This window comes from Myotis daubentonii, chromosome 8 (genome assembly GCF_963259705.1).
Source record: "Myotis daubentonii chromosome 8, mMyoDau2.1, whole genome shotgun sequence".
Taxonomy (NCBI): Eukaryota; Metazoa; Chordata; class Mammalia; order Chiroptera; family Vespertilionidae; genus Myotis; species Myotis daubentonii.
The window spans coordinates 49,435,572-49,452,067 of record NC_081847.1 but is presented as its reverse complement, the minus strand read 5'-3'; the positions used below and the strand labels follow the sequence as shown (position 1 = coordinate 49,452,067).

The window sequence follows — 16,496 nt, the reverse complement described above, 5'->3', positions numbered from 1 at the left end:
AGAGTTAGTCACTCAGAATGTACTGTAATTGAAAACCTAACCAGGGAAATTGCTTTTACTTTTTTGGGAGCTGAGGAGACAGCAGATAAATTTACAGAAATTACTAAGTGAATGTGGCCTTACTACTAACTAGATAAGTACGAGTATTAAAAATGTCATGTGAAAGCAATGTGTTACACCGTCTTTATGGTAAATAGCCTTCCCAGTGAGCCGAGTTCTGGAGGCAGGAACACCAGCTGCCAAGCACACAGGAGCCATCACACAGACCTTTGTGGTTCATATGAGAAAAAGAAATGGCATAAGAAACGGCATAAAGCATTTGGTGCATTTTCTACTGCCCGGAGCTGATTACACTCACACACACACGGGATAAAATTTCTATCTTTTACAGTATCTTTAATATGGTAGTTACTGCAGAAACATTGACATTGAGCAGGTTGGACAGCAGCAAGAGAACAAAACCTGTAGTGGTTTTTCATTCATTCGTGCTGTTTATGTCTGAATGCACTTGAGGGGACTGAGCTGTAATTCTCTCTCCACAGTCCATATTCAAGAGCTCTCCGATCATGGGCTGCTTCCTCTTCGGCCTGCCTCTGGGTGTCATCAGCATCATGTGCTATGGCATCTACACAGCCGACACAGACGGAGGCTACATAGAAGAGCGGTATGAAGTGTCCAAAAGCGAAACTGAAAGCCAGGAAGCCACGGAGGAGAGCAGAGAACTGCAGGAGCCAAGGAGCGGACAGTCTCTAGTGCCTGCCAGGCAAGAGCCCAAGGATGTATTAGAGAAGAAGACAGATTGAGACTCTGCTATGATGTCAAATTACTATTAAAGAGTCTATTTATTGAAATTAGACATTTAATCATGGTCTTTACAGAAGAGAACAAGTTATTTGTATTTTGCTAATATCAACTGCATGAATTACAGTAGTTCTTAAAAATGGGGAGACGTTGGGAACAAAGAGAGGAAATATGTATCTAAAAAAATATTCCATGGAAGTTTACCTTGTACATGTTAAAACAGATCAGTTCTTTGTGCAAGTTTCTCTGTCTGAATATTCGGTGACAGAATTAAGATTCCTGGGCTGAATATTTAAGTAGGTCAGTCAGGTAGGAGATAGTGTTTGATAGAGAAAAATAGGATTCCACCTCCTACCATCATTCTCTTATATTTTGAATACAGTTTATATGGACATAAGTCTTTAAAATGTAGGGACTTTAAGGGGAACCAATAACTTTTTCCATGGATCATACTGAGATTACGAAATTTTAAAAATTTGGTTTTATATGGCATAGCAATTTTATTTTGTTATTTTTAAAGGAGAGAAAAGTTACTTTTTAACTTTATACTTAGTTGTGTTATAAAATTTCACATTGGCCTAAATAGTGGCAAAAAATAGTCTATGTTTGATCTTTGTAACAGAAACAGATTTTCTTGGAGCAGTGATTATTAACCATGCCTGCGAAGCTGTTGGCAGGCATCTCAGCAGTCACTGTGGGAAAGGAAGGTGTCTGTGGCTCCTGCCCTGCATTAGCCAGACAGCCTGCTTTATTTCTGTTTTCTATATTGAGATTTCTAAAAATTTCCTTAGATTAAAAGCACCTGCTGCTTTTTAAAAAGTAATATATGTCATATTTTATGTTTATAGCATTGTAACTTTTTGGTAACTTATCTGTGTATGTGTGTGTGTGTGTATACATGTGCGCACACACATATATACATATCATATTTATTGGCATACATCTGTTATGTAATACTATGGGCATGTCTATGTTCATAACGGGTAATGAGTGACATAATGAGCCTGTCAACAAAATCATGCTCAGTGATTTAAGAGGTCGACCAGTTATCTTCTCCATCCTCTCAATTCTGTCAGCCCTCTCAGCCTGTCGTCTTTTCTCTATAATAAGATGTAGGAAATCTCTATCTGACGGAATGCATAAAAATTGGTGTCTTTAAGTAATAGCTTGATATGTTTATTGTAGATTAGTTTATCTTTGAGGTCTTGATTGTAGCTAAGTTTAGAATTTTTATTAGATGGCTTTTTTTCCTTGAGTAATTGGGTTATCCAATATAAAGATTTTTATCAAATGTTTTAAAATGTTCATTCACTTGAAAACTGTAATTTGTGGTCCTGACACTGGAATTGTGCAGGGTTTTGATCCCCAAGGGCAGTCTTTGGTGATTTCTAATGCCCCACTGATCACAACTAAACTGAAGCTGTGTCTTAAGTACTGAGGAGTTACTAGTAATTGTTTTATTATACCCATGTACTTTATTAGTATGAAATAATTACTAATTCTTAATGTTTGGCACCCTGTTAGTATTTTATAGTAAGGAATCACATATGCAGTCCCAAGGAATTTCAGGAAATATTAGAATGAAGTGTTCTTAAATGGAATTTAGAGATAAATGCTATTAATTTGACCAGTAGGTTCCTCTCCAAAGAGTAATGAAGGATTCTTTTGGAAGATAAATATTAATGTTCCTAGGGGTCAGGCTTGTTTTGCAACAGTGAAAAGCCAACATAAATACAGATGCCTCACTTGAATCTCAGCCTAGTAAGGAAGTTAGCTATTGCCCAAGATGCAGGAAATGATAGAACTTGTTATTGCTTTTTGCTTTGTGTTTATCACTATCAGATGTCCATCATTTGCACGTTTTTTGTCTTTTCTCAAGTATCAAATGAAAGACCTCAAGAGGGAAAAAAAATTAAAGAAAGAGTAAAGCTCAGTATGTATCAACAAACAAAAGTCCAGCGATTTTTGTCTTTAGTCTCTGTTACCTTTTTCACGACTCTATACTGTTTGTTGTCCAGTATTCTGTTTGTGTTTCAAAGTGTGTCTATTGAGAAAACAAAATATGTAGATGGTTTGTAAGTGAATAATTTGACTTCCTTTTTTGTACTAGTATTTTGCTGTTTACATGTCTCTAGGATATTGTCAACTCTTTGCAAAACAAATTTAAATTTTGCTCACTGGTATGCTTTTCCCTTCAATGTGATGTTAGAGCTTATTAGAAATGCTTCTTTTTTTTTTCATTTCCAGAAAAGAAAAAAGAAAAAAAAAACATTTCAAAATAAAGGTAGATTTCTTAAGGAATCTTGTAGAACAGATCCTAATTCTATAATGAATCTTCCTATGATTACATAGAAAGAAAGAGTGGGAATTGCTTTCAGTCTGTGGGCCTTGTTACAGTAGTAAAGTTCATTTCTAACTTCCAAAATGCAAAGTTCTAGATGTTTACTGTTGCTGAATCTGGTGTCCAGACAGTTGTCAAAGATAATTCAGAGAGAGTGCATGTTTTTAATCAAGCCATGCATCCCATGTGCTTGCAATTCTTTTAGCTTTACTGTGTACTTTAATATTTCTCTAATATTGCTGCTTCTGAAACTTCTTTGACATGGATTAGATCTAGAATTTTCATTTTCTTCTTCACACATGCTTCCTGGTATCTGATTTAGTAGTAACATTAGGAGCCAAATGCCTCGAGGTTGAAGAAGGAGTCTGTATGAGTAAACAATTAGCTGTATTGTTTTTGGTTAGTGGATTTTTGTTGTTTCTTGTGATTTGTTTCAGGGGTTTTATTTTGTTGTGTTTTTTTTTTTTGTACGTTTTCTTTTGTTTTTATTTTGCAAAAATAATTTCAATATTTTCATCAATTCAATCTGATACGAAGGTATAACAGGGAAAAATCCCTGGGCTGTTCTTATGCAGAAATTGCCCAGTTACACCAATGTGGGATGTTAAGACAGTCAATAAGTGGGGTTAGGTTTGCCATTTTATTTTTATAAATATCTATTTTTCCTGAATGTGTCCGAGTCCAAGAGTGGGCCAACAGTTTTCTACTTTGGACTAATTTATAAAGGTTTTTTGAGAGTCTGTATTACTAGTTGAATCCTAATATCCTGCCTTAGGACGCCAATTGTAAACCTTCATTTTTCTAAAATAAATTAACTGAAAACATGTAATCGCTTATTTTTACTGTTTATTTTTTCTTGTGATATGAATAATTCTCTGTGCAGGCAAAGAAGACAGCTAAGACTGATCTTCCACAAAGTGTTTTTTCCTTTTAATTGAGTTGTAAGTAATTTGTAATTATAGAGACAATTTTAGAGTTTGAACAGACTTGAGAAAAGTAATATTCTAATATAATCCCTTTATATTATACATGAAGAACCTGAGAGTCATAGGTTTGATAGATTTTATGAAATTTTGAAAACAGATTATTTTTAAATATTAATTACAGTGTTTAAAGTTAGAATAATTGGATCTGAGTCCATGATCAACTGCTCAATTGTGATGTTGGACACCGTGCGGCCACCCCTCATTTATGTTATTATAAAATGAGACTCCAGAGCAGGGGTTCTCAACCTTTGGGTCGCGACCCCTTTGGGGGTGGAACGACCCTTTCACAGGGGTTGCCTAAGATCATTGGAAAACACATATATAATTACATATTGTTTTTGTGATTAATCACTATGCTTTAATTATGTTCAATTTGTAACAATGAAAATACATCCTGCATATCAGATATTTACATTACGATTCATAACAGTAGCAAAATTACAGTTATGAAGTAGCAACGAAAATAATTTTATGGTTGAGGGTCACCACAACATGAGGAACTGTATTAAAGAGTTGCGGCATGAGGAAGGTTGAGGACCACTGCTCAAGAGCCTCAAGATTTTCTTATAAAATAGCATCACATAGAGGGAATAAATGTTGATGGGAAAAATAAAATAAAAACACCAGATGAGGAGAATCTATTATGGAAAGACAAATGTTTACACAAATGTTAATTTTAAAATTCATGTTTCATGTTTTATACCATGGGCTTATCTCTTACTGAAAATTGCTCTGGCACAGGTATAATAGCTTAAAAGTCTTTCCCACACATCTTGAGGACATGTACAGAGTAGCTGGTTAGAACAGGCTACTTCTAATAAGAGTGACAGAGCATGTTCAGCTGGGTATAAATTCAATGCGGGTAGGACAGTCCCCTCTCCCTCCCAAGAGGCTGAGTCGTGTTGCAGAACTGGGCAGCCCTGGTGTCACACTGCCTGGCTTCCAGGCCCTGCTTCCTCACTCGCCTGTGTAAAGTGGGTAACAACCTCTCTGCTCCTAGGCAAATGGTGGCATCTATTTCATTGGATTATGAAAATTAAGTGAATTACATGTAGGGCATATTTTAGGCTGGCACGTAGCAACAGCCCCACAATTAACTATAACATTTACTTACCCACTTCATGTATTTCTCTTCTCACTTCATTTGAATTTATATGAAAACAAGGGCATTAAGAATGTAAAATCCTAATATGTTTTAATTTGCTTGGCCTCTATAAGTTATAACATTTTGGGTAGAAATGAAAAAAAATTATTTACTATTGAAATTACACTTAATTACAAAAGACTAAAAGTGAAAAATAACCTGTCCTACACAATTTTCAGTTTCACTTAACTGCTTCATACACCAACTATATAAAAGCTGGATAAAATTTTTTAATTTCATCTGAAAATCTTTTGAATTTTGTGCTTTTAATGGAAATGAATACACTTAAGGGGATATAAGTATCCAGTAGGGTTTAGGTAGATATAAATGTGATTTAGACACAGATTTAGAATACTAGTGGATATTGAATTAAGATAGGAAAATCATTTTTATTTTTCTGCATGTCTTTCTGACAATAGTGATAAGCCCTCAACATTTCTCTAAGCCCTCAGTATTTCTCTAATCTCCTATAAACTGAAAAGGTCTTTTGAACAACTGGTGAAAAGTGGCAATTACTGCCCGGCTGATGTGGCTCAGTGGTTGAGGGTTGGATTTACTTAGCATATCCGAAACTGTGACTGTATTGGGGGTGGGTGACAGGCAACACCGGTCAAAGTAAGGGAAAAGTCCACAAAAGGAATCTCCAGATAGAACGGGTCGTCCTTGGGAGGCCTGGAGGTCCCACACTAAAAATATTTAAGCATAAGCCAGCCAGCCAGTTGATACTGTTTCCTTCTGAGACCCAGGTGGTGTGAGGCTATAAATGTAAGGGCTAACGCCATCATTGGTGCCCATGTTAATGCAGTGCCTTCTCTTTCCAACAAAAAATCCAAAAACATTTTGTCCAGCATTTATGAAGTTGGGTGTATGAGGCAGTTAAGTGAAACTGAAAATTGAATAGGAGAAACAGGACATTTTTCACTTAATTTTTTTCACATGAATCCATTCTCTCTGTCTTCATCATTCTGGCCACTTGTTTTAGAGAACTTGGTTGATTTCAATAACCAACCACGTGGGCAGCTTGTTTTCTTCTTTCTATGCTTTAAATTCTTGCTCTTATGTTCTAAATTCACCAATAAAGAGTGAGTCCTCAAAAACCTAGGCCCCTACCCTGGACCCCAATAAATGCAGAACCCAGGCCAGAACCTCGAGTGTTCTCTGCCCATGACTTGCTGTGTGCCCCTGGCATGCCTGGTGCTCCAAGGCCTGTAAGTAATAAACTCTTTGTCTCCAAAGTTTCCTAATGGTTATCTTTTGGAAGGTGTCTTGGAATCATGAAATGAGCCATCAGGAAGTAGATCTGGGGTAACACTAGTTTAGAAAGGGGAGATGTCAGTGGGAAGCTCACCAGACCCAGGGGAATTGCTATTCCCTCTGGCTAGAATCTTGTTCTGGGTCCTCAGGACTCATTCCCTCCTTAGTCTAAGTCACCTTGTCATTCACACCTTTATTAACCCTCCTATCTAAATTAGACCTGGCCTTCAGCTCTCTAACCCCTTCACTCTGGTGCTTTATTTTTTCAATCATGTTTTTATAACATATAGTAATTGCTTACTGCCTGCTTATTGCTTAAATACACGCTAAATGTGTGCGCTGAATGGCCAGAGACTTTTATTTTTTCAAGGCTATAGTCCCAGTTCCTGAAACATCCTTGGCATGAGGTATGCATTCAATAACATTTTGTGAAATAAACGAATGAATAATTGAATATGCTTCTATAATGATGTATTTATCATTATTGTGTCAATAGTTAAAGGTTTCTAATTTTTAAAAAAGCATAGGTTTTATTTTAATTGAAGATTTTAAGTGCATGTTCTAAAAGTTAATTGCTTAATGCTTAAGCAATCAGAAAGATAAGTAACATAAAAGTCATAAGCTTTGGAAATATTTTGTTTTAATATGGAAGGTTTTTTGTTATTTAGCTTAAAATCTAAAATCTTAAAATCTGTGCAGCCATTGAAAATAAGAATAGGTTCGAAGTCAACAACTATGGAAATTCTAGGTAATCAGGTATTCTCCATCCTTGAAATACTATGGACAGATCAGTTGTTAGCTCTTTTGCAAATGTAAGTATAAACTTGCTAGCCTTTGTGTTAGTGACCACTGCATCTAAAGTCATGGATTCTTAATCAGTGGTGCTTATCAGAATCACAAGAACATGGATCACCTCAGATGATTTATTAAAAAAAAAAAAAGAACGCTTTACCATTCGCAACATCATGGATGGACATGGAGAGCATTATGCTAAGCGAAATAAGCCAGTCAGAGACAGGTAACTATCACATGATCTCACTCATTTGTGGAATATAATGAACAGCATAAACTGATGAACAAAAATAGATCCAGAGACAGAGAAGCATCAAACAGATTGTCAAACTTCAGAGGGAAGGGGGTAGGGAGGTAAGAGATCAACCAAAGGATTTGAACTAGTATGCATGCATATAACCATAACCAATGGACAGACACTAGGGGAATGAGGGCATGTGCTGGGGGGGTGGACGTGGCCAGGGAGAGGTCAATGGGAGAAAAGGAGACATATGTAAAACTATATGTAATACTTTAAACAATAAAGAATTTAAAAAAAATACACATAAACCCTAGAAAGTCCAATTGGTTGGTCTTGGGTGAACTTCTGCTTGAAGCCAGAACAGGGAAAACAACCTTCCCCGGTTGATTTTGATGTGTCCAATCTGTGAAGCAATGGTTTAAATGATTATTGGAAGTAAAAGTTTCAGTGCCTTTGAGAGAAGTCATATTATTCATGATTTCCTAAGGAGCACTCAGAGGTCAAGTATGATACAAGAGCTTGATATGCTTCAGTAGCCCCATCCTGACCCCGGGGCCCTGGCCAGCTGCAGGAAAGCGGTTTTTATTTTTATAAGCAAAAAAGTACGTGATGTCCTGCTGGGATGATTTACCTCTTTTCGTTCTACCATCTTCCCTCTAGAGATGAGCAGTGGCTCAGGGATGAAGTCGGCCCATGCTGTTGAGGACACTCATGATGGGGGAGCCCCAGGGAGGCAAGGACCTCCAAGGTTAAACTTCTGCTGGGTCCTCAAGAGTCTTGTGTAGAAAATGAAATTTAAAATATGCTTTGGTCCTGTTTTGCTTCTTCTACACTGCCTAATGTAAAACAAGGTTTGAGGTGACTATTAAACGTGTCCCAAATAAACAATGTGTACCAAGAAGTATAATGGATGATAAGAAGCCCAGAGATAGCCAAAGCACAGCTCTGTAGGAGGGCATTTCTGCTCAACATCTTATAAGCAGGTACAGTTAATTTCTAGATAATTGGGCTTTCATGATCAAAAGCAGTTTTTCCCCCTATGAAACTGTATTGTGTAACTTCAGATGGTAGAATAAGAAAATGAGAGGAGTGAAAGTTCCCAGTCTTCAGTGGAGTGAACCTCATTTGAAAGGAGAAGGACGTAACCAATGCACACAGACACTAAGGGGGTGAGGACATGTGCTGGGGGTGGGGATGGCCAGGGGAAGGTCAATGGGGGCAAGGGAGACATATGTAATATTATATGTAATACTTTAAGCAATAGAAATAAATACATTTAAAAAGAAAGGGAAAAGGAATAGCACCTGACTTTGGCCCCCATCCTCTGCCTTTAGTCACTTCTAGCTTTTAAAAACACATTATAAAGACTTCTTATTGTATATATTTGAAGTGTCAAGTAGATAAAGCAAATGTGGCTAAATGTTTGCAATTGGTGATTCTGAGTAAAAGATGTGGATCTGATGTAACTTTCACCTAGAATCGCTAATTGTACTATTCTTGCAACTTTTATGTAGGCTTGGGAAGTTTCTAAATAAATGGTGAGGAAAAATAGAGTAAGCATTATAGTTAATTCTTGTTTCATTGTGATAATCTTGAATATACAACCAGATATTTTTTTAAATATCAAATATAATGTAAATGTATATTGTGTCTTTGGATAAAATTGCTATGACAGCAGTATACATGGATTTTTAGATGTATTATATATATTTTTTAAATATATTTTATTGATTTTTTACAGAGAGAGGAAGGGAGAGGGATAGAGAGCTAAAAACATCAATCAGCTGCCTCCTGCACACCCCGCACTGGGGATGTGCCCCCAACCAAGGTACATGCCCTTGACCGGAATCAAACCCGGGACCCTTCAGTCCGCAGGCCGACGCTCTATCCACTGAGCCAAACTGGTTAGGGCTAGATGTATTATATTTCAAATAACTTGGATAAAAAATGGCTATGACATCCAAGGTTAAACTTCTGCAATGAAAAGCTTAATATCAAATATGCGCATGAAAGGTTTGGACAAAACTGTTTCATGGGAACTTTAAAAAGGCTCATCCTATATAATAAAAGCCTAATATTCTAAGTGTCCGGTCGTCTGGTTGTCTGTTCAACCCATCGAAGCGTAATATGCTAGGCTGCTCAACCACTCACTATGATGTGCACTGACCACCAGGGGGCAGACGCTCCGACTGGTAGGTTAGCTTGCTGCTGGGGTCCAGCTGATTGGGACTGAGCGAGAAGGGTCATACACGCCCTGGAGCCCTCCCGCGGCCCCTCCCTGCTGGCCAACTTTCCACATCCCTCCCTGGCCCCGATCGTGCACCGGTCGGGCCCCTCAGGTCCCTGGCCTGCACCCTCTCACAATCTGGGACCCCTCCGGGTATGTCAGAGAGCCGGTTGGCCCAATCCCGCAGCCCAGGCCAAGGGACCCCACTGGTGCATGAATTCATCTACCAAGCCTCTAGTTAATAATAAATAAACAAATCATGTTCAAAAGCCATGAGTATAGATAGAAAGTTTTATCCCTTTCATTCAATTTGGTAAATTACAAATATATAAGCAGACACTGATTATAATTTTTTTCAGGAAAGTATTTAAACGTCTGACTATTGTCATGTTAATTATATATACATATATCCTATATAATAAAAACCTAATATACTAAGTGTCTGACAGTTCGAATGTTTGACTAGTCACTATGATGCACACTGACCACCAGGGGGCAGACACTCCGACCATTAGGTTAGCTGCTGCTGGGGTCCAGCCAATCAGGACTGGGTGAGATGGGCCGGACACACCCTGGAGCCCTTCCACAGTCCCTCCCCGGCCCCGATTGTGCACTGGAGGGGTCCCTCGGCCTGGCCTGCGGGGATCGGGCTGGAAATGGCTCTCCTACATCCCCCAAGGGGTCCTGGATTGCAAGAGGGCACAGGCCAGGCCGAGGGACCCCACAGGTGCATGAATTCGTGCACCGGGTCTGACCTTGGGTATGTGCTTAATTATATTAGTTGGTCATCTACTCAGATTTTTCCTGTTTACTACTCCTAAGACTAATGTTTTAGAGGAACTTGCTTTTTAATAAAATTAAAAGTTGCTAAAAACCATTCCCTACTCTCCTGAACCAGGTGTTATTATACATGAGAACCCTTAAAATCAGAGTTTAACCTAGTTGCTTAACATCTCAAAGCTAGAACATGGTGGTCCCCAAAACACATAGCTTTCCCACAGCTTCCAGTTTGCTCTCGGCGTAGAAGGAACTTTTGAGTTGTTCTAAGGCAGACCATTTTCAGATTCCTCTATTGCAGTGGTTCTCAACCCTTAGAATCACCTGGGAATCTTTTTAAAATCCTGATTTCTGGGCCTCATCCTCCAGAAATTCTGTTTCTTTGTTATGGGGTGGGGCCACAACATTAGTAACAAAGAAACAGAATTTCCAGAGGATGAGGCCCGGAAATCAGGATTTTTAAAAGATTCCCAGGTGATTCTAATGTGCAGCCAACGTTGAGAACCACTGCTCTATTGCCTATCTTGGCTAACTCCTGCTTAGTTTCAGCTTTTCTCAATATATGCAATCTTCTCTTCAACAATTACATCACTGCTTTATCCTAAAACTCTTTCACTCCCATCACTAATGTATGCCTGTTTTGTTTGTTTATTTATTTCTCCAATGTTTTGTTACAGGAAGAAACTCTGAACACATATGCCTTAATCACTTGTGAAGAGGTAATGAAATGTTAAATGAGATCCATCAAGGTAAATGCATTTGTTAATCCATGTCCTCATCTAATTGAATGAATAAGAGGAAGAACCAATCCATCTATAATCAAATTGTACTGACTCAGGTGTATGGCCAGCACTGTACCACATGCTATGCAGAACACAATAAAAATACTGTATACATTCTTGAGCCTCATAGAGCTTGGCATCTGCCCTGGCTGGTGTGGATCAGTGGATTGAGCCTCGTCTGGTGCACCCAGAGGTGGTTGGTTCAATTCCCGGTCAGGGCATGTGCCTGGGTTGCAGGCTCCATCCCCAGTAGAGGGCAGGCAGGAGATTACCAATGGATCTTTCTCTCCCTCTCCCTTCCCCTCTCTGAAATCAATAAAAACCTATTGAAAAAAAAGAAGAAAAAGCTTGCATAGATTCCAAGTGCAATAGGAGCTTGTGGAAATTTAAAAATTTATACATTATAGCTTTTGATGATTAATTTTTAAAGTTGTTTTAAAATAATTGCGGACTTGAGAAATAGATATAATTATCCAGTTTTGTGAATGAGTCTAGACTATATATAGGAAATAAAGGATGTGCTTGTCCTAGGACTAGTAAAAACTAAGTCTTCTCACTATTTTTTCATTGCACACTCCTGAAGAAATCTGTGGATTACAATAGATGGTATAGGCTCTTGAGATGAGTATTGTTTATGAAATGGTTGTTAAAATTTAAATGAGCATTGGAAATAGGGAAAGACGTGCAAGATCATAGAATAGAATTGAGACAGGTGATGGATCTGTGTGGCAGTACTAAATGAATTAGTGTTCACAGTCTGAAGGGTTCGTGTGGAGAATAATGGTGGGTATTACTGCATTATACAAACAGCAGTCGATATTGGCCGTTGATTTGCAGTTTCATGTATAATATGTCATTTACTGCTTCTGAAGTTCTGAGATATATTGATGTATAATCGGCAGATATAAGCAAATGACGGTGAAAAATGCTAAAGGCAACATGATTCATAACTGATATATTTCTGAAAGTGTACTTATTGAAAAATCAGAAAAAAATCTAAATGTGCACTCAATATACCCAGGTTTGTATTATTTCTTTAGCTAAAGATGAAATATGACTATCTCAGGGGACCCAGAGTCCATGATGTGATATAAAAGAAGAAAAAAAGATGTCATAGAATCTGAAAAATCATCAGCGGATCAGTGATTTACTGACAAGTCTGTTTCAGCAGAAAGTTGGCTTTAGAAAGTTGAAGAGCAGTTTCACATGAATCATAAGTATGAATTGTGAAGAAAGTAATGGTGATTTAATTCACATTATACTATTTATTCCAAAGTTTTCCACTTGGTTGAAATATGAATCCTCTGAATAAAACTCTCAAACTAATGTGCAAGGACATCCCACCTGATCCTTTATTTCTCCTACTGAGTGATTTATAGAAGCAACCAGAAGATAATAACCTACCCTTGAAATAGGGCTACTCATCAGAAGTGTGATAGCCAAGAGAATAAGAATTATAAAGCAATTGGCAAATCCAAAGTGCTATAGGTATGCTAAATACTGGGGCAAAGCCAGCCAGGTGGGTGGCTGTAATTTGTTAAGCAATTCAGATGATATTTTATTATTTAAAAGGGAACAAAATGGGTATAAGTAGTTAATTTCTCAGTGAATAAGTGTGCTATTGAGAGCAGATATGGTTGTGTGTGTGTGTGTGTGTGTGTATGTTTCTGGCTTTGTCTATGATTGTGCACAGAAAAAAGATAAACAGTTCCAGTTATTTTATTTGAAAACTGTATTATGAATAAAGTGGATAGTTGAACTGAATTCAACTACTCTGCATTCATCACCCATATATATACCAAATGCTATGTCTGGTAACTAGAATACATTAAGGGTCCCTCACAGTCTTGAGCTGGAAGATATATACGGGGAAAGTATTGTGGAATGTAGTTAAGACTGTAAGAAACCCAGGCAACTACCCAGCCTATACCTGTTTTCACCCTCAGGGAGTTGAATAATGCCTTTGGGTGAGTGGTTTGTTGGGGCCCTGGAGCGGTCTCTCTGATCCATCTGTAGTTCAGACTGCTGAAATCGTACCTTAGTGATAATTTTGACAGGTAAGAAAATACCTGTCACAAATCTTAGAATAAATTGTGTGAAGCTTACATTTACAAACCATTGACCCAGCTCCAAGAAAATCTGGAATTATAAATTATTAATGTTCTGGTTGCTTGTGTGACTTACAGTAAAGAGCATCTCAAAACAGCATTTTGTAAAAAGTAGGAAGGGCCCCACTGTTGTTAGTATCAGCTCAGAGGATCTTTTCTGCTGGGTGACATAACAGTGTTTTTTTCCTAATAATACCTCTGCAGGTCCATACACTGACATGTTGCAGAGCTTATCAACCTGGTCATGGAAGTAGGAGGCATAGAATATTCTCAACCTCCTGAAGAGGAAAAGAAAACTCTTCAAGGCAATTCCTTAATTTTTAACCAAAAAATCCTAATTGCTAATAAATGATAAATAATGTTTATAGCTTGCCATATTTCAAATGTTTCTTTTATAATAAAATAGATTGCTGTTATCTTGTAGTCCAATAAATAAATATATCCACCCTAGCCATTTTGGATCAGTGGACAGAGCGTCGGCCCTCAACTGAAGGGTCCCAAGTTCCATTCTGGTCAAGGGCATGTACCTCTCTTGCAGGCTCGGTGGGAGGCAACCAGTCAATGTGTCTCTCTCACATCGATGTTTCTCTGTCTCTCCCTCTCCCTTCTACTCTCTAAAAATCAATGGGAAAATGTCCTCAGGTGAGGGTTAACAATAAGTAAGTAAACAAACAAACAACTTCCTTAATTTTAGTCTTTTGTCAATGAAAATGACCAATATTTGATTACTCTGGTATTGGTCTTAATTCATAAAGAAATTCATTCTAATAACTTTTTTTCTTAATCTATGCAGTTATTTCAGTCTCATTATTTGCCACTCATTTTGTTCCGACTTGAAATTTTAGGATCAGCTCTTGGCATCTGATTAATTAAAAACCAGACATGCAGCTTAGGTTATTTTCAAAAGGAAAGGAAATGAACTCTATAGTGTGCTAAGAATTTCTTCTCATTGTTTATACTTTTTTTTTTTAATGGAATCCTGGCAGCAAATAATGCCACAATCTGTAAATAATAACCTTTTGGGGATGACTAGAGGGGCAGCAAATTGACAACGGCGTTTATAATCAATAGTGTGGGAGTCAGTAATGTTACATGAATTATTTAGTTTTATATTTCTTCGTTAGGGGAAAAAAAATCCAGTGTTTGAGCATACAAACGTTCTCATTACATCCTGTCACTCAGCTCTAACCGCACCTTATTGGGTGGTTATTTAGAGAAAGATTTTATCTGGGGACAAAAATACCAATTCTGTGGCTCTCCAATAAAACAAAGCAAAACTCTGAAAGAGCAGGTTTCCAGGGAGAAGTCAACCCCCTTGGCTCTCCGGTGAAGTTTATTATCTCTAAGCCACGCTGAGCAATATTTCTTAAATCAAGTGGCAGCTCTGCACAGATCCTCCTGAAAGAGTGGGCAGAATCAGTGCAATGATATTAACCCAAAGTGTGTTGACCGATGGATGGGTGAGGAGCTCTGTTGAAGATTTTGAATTTATTATGGGTGAGCAAACCCGGGCCTTCCTTCAACTATTCTTTCCTTCCCAGCTCTCCAACAGCTCAGGGCATGGAAAAATTAAAAAAGCAGTTTAAAAAGGCAACTCCTGATCTCACTTACATGTGGAATATGAAAAATCTGAACTTGTGAAAACAGAGAGGAGAATGACAGTTAGCAGGGACTGGGTGGTGGGAGAATTGCCGAGATGGTGTTGAGGAGTACCAATCCTTTAACTAGTAGATAAATCAGTCGTGGAAATTTAATACACAGCATAGTGATTATAGGCAATAATACTGTATTGGCCTTTTCCAACACACCTCCCTCTGACCTACCTTGTAATGACATATTTATTTTGTGATCAAACCAGTAAATAATTCTAAGTTTGTTCCACCTAAAAATTAATCTCTGCTATTATATGCGAATTATTAGTTAAAATTCAGGATATTTTTATATTTTAATGTATGATGTCCTCCTGATTTGATGCATACTTGTAAAGGGAATGCAACTCTATTTCAACCCTGTTTCATAATCTGTGTTAGTTGATATGGTAATTTAATACTTTTATATTTATTAGAATAATGATGATTATCATTGGTCTTATTGATATTTACTTGATATTCTCTATATGTTCCATTTTTTTGTTTCATATTTTTCTTTTTATTTCAGACTTTTGTTCAACTGTTAGAATTTCCTCTTTTGTTTTTTATTCCTCTAATGAGTTTGGAAACAGAACGATATTAAATCAAATATATGGTTATTTTTTAAAAATTGGAGAATCTTTATCTTGAACATTATACCAATATATTTGGAATTTCATATTTTTAGATCAAATGGATAATTTCTGAGAAAATATAAAGTATGAAAAAGTAGAATACAATATGTCAAGCATATAGGGCCAAAAATCAGAGAAGTTATTTAAGAAGTAGCCTAGTTTGATCTATAATTCTGGAAATTGGCTTCATTACCAGTAACTTAAATGGAAAGTTCTTCCAAACTTTCAATTAAAGTTAATTTCCATTTTATTAAGTCTTCTGGATGACAGGAAAAGGTAGACATTTTCTCAGTCTGATATGTGTATCCCTTAGCCCTAAAAAAACAAAAATAAAATTAATAATAAAGTAAATACAGTCCACACTTAATTGTAAAGAAAGATGTAAATTCACTCATGCATTTAAAGAACTACATAGTGGCAAAATAAAGTTTATCTTAACCCCCTGGAACTGTGTATTTTTAAATGATGGAATTTATAGATGAGCACAGTCTCTAGACCCAAGGCCATAACTCATAGGAATGTAATGAGGTCCAGCAAGTTACCAAGGTGCTAGTCTACAGAAGCAGCGAGCCCACACTAATAGCTTTGCATGTCTGTCTGTTTTTCTTTATTTGGGTTTTCTCTTGTCAGCAAAATGAACTAATTAGGGTATTACTCTAAACCTGGTTTCAAGCCCAAATTTGTTAGAGATTATAGCCTGCAATTTTACTGTTTCCTTTTTCTTTTTGGATCAATTCTGAGTGAACTTTTTCTGTTTATTAACTGTAGGTTTGACTGGAA

General features: G+C 37.2%; 1 protein-coding gene across 10 annotated transcripts in view; it reads left to right on the top strand.

Annotated features, from left to right (window-relative positions):
- The window catches only part of TMX3 (thioredoxin related transmembrane protein 3), a 47,139-nt gene extending 33,266 nt beyond the window's left edge, over positions 1-13,873 (top strand). For 8 of the 10 annotated variants that reach the window (XM_059706335.1, XM_059706338.1, XM_059706341.1 and 5 more), the window contains one exon: positions 543-3,971. In XM_059706335.1, coding sequence (XP_059562318.1) covers positions 543-803 — 261 coding nt within the window. In that variant the 3' untranslated portion in view covers positions 804-3,971. Of the gene's footprint in view, positions 1-542; positions 3,972-11,240; positions 11,653-13,657 lie in introns of those variants that run through there. The other 2 variants (XM_059706337.1, XM_059706336.1) reach the window with 2 other exon arrangements.
- The last annotated feature ends 2,623 nt before the right edge of the window (positions 13,874-16,496 follow it).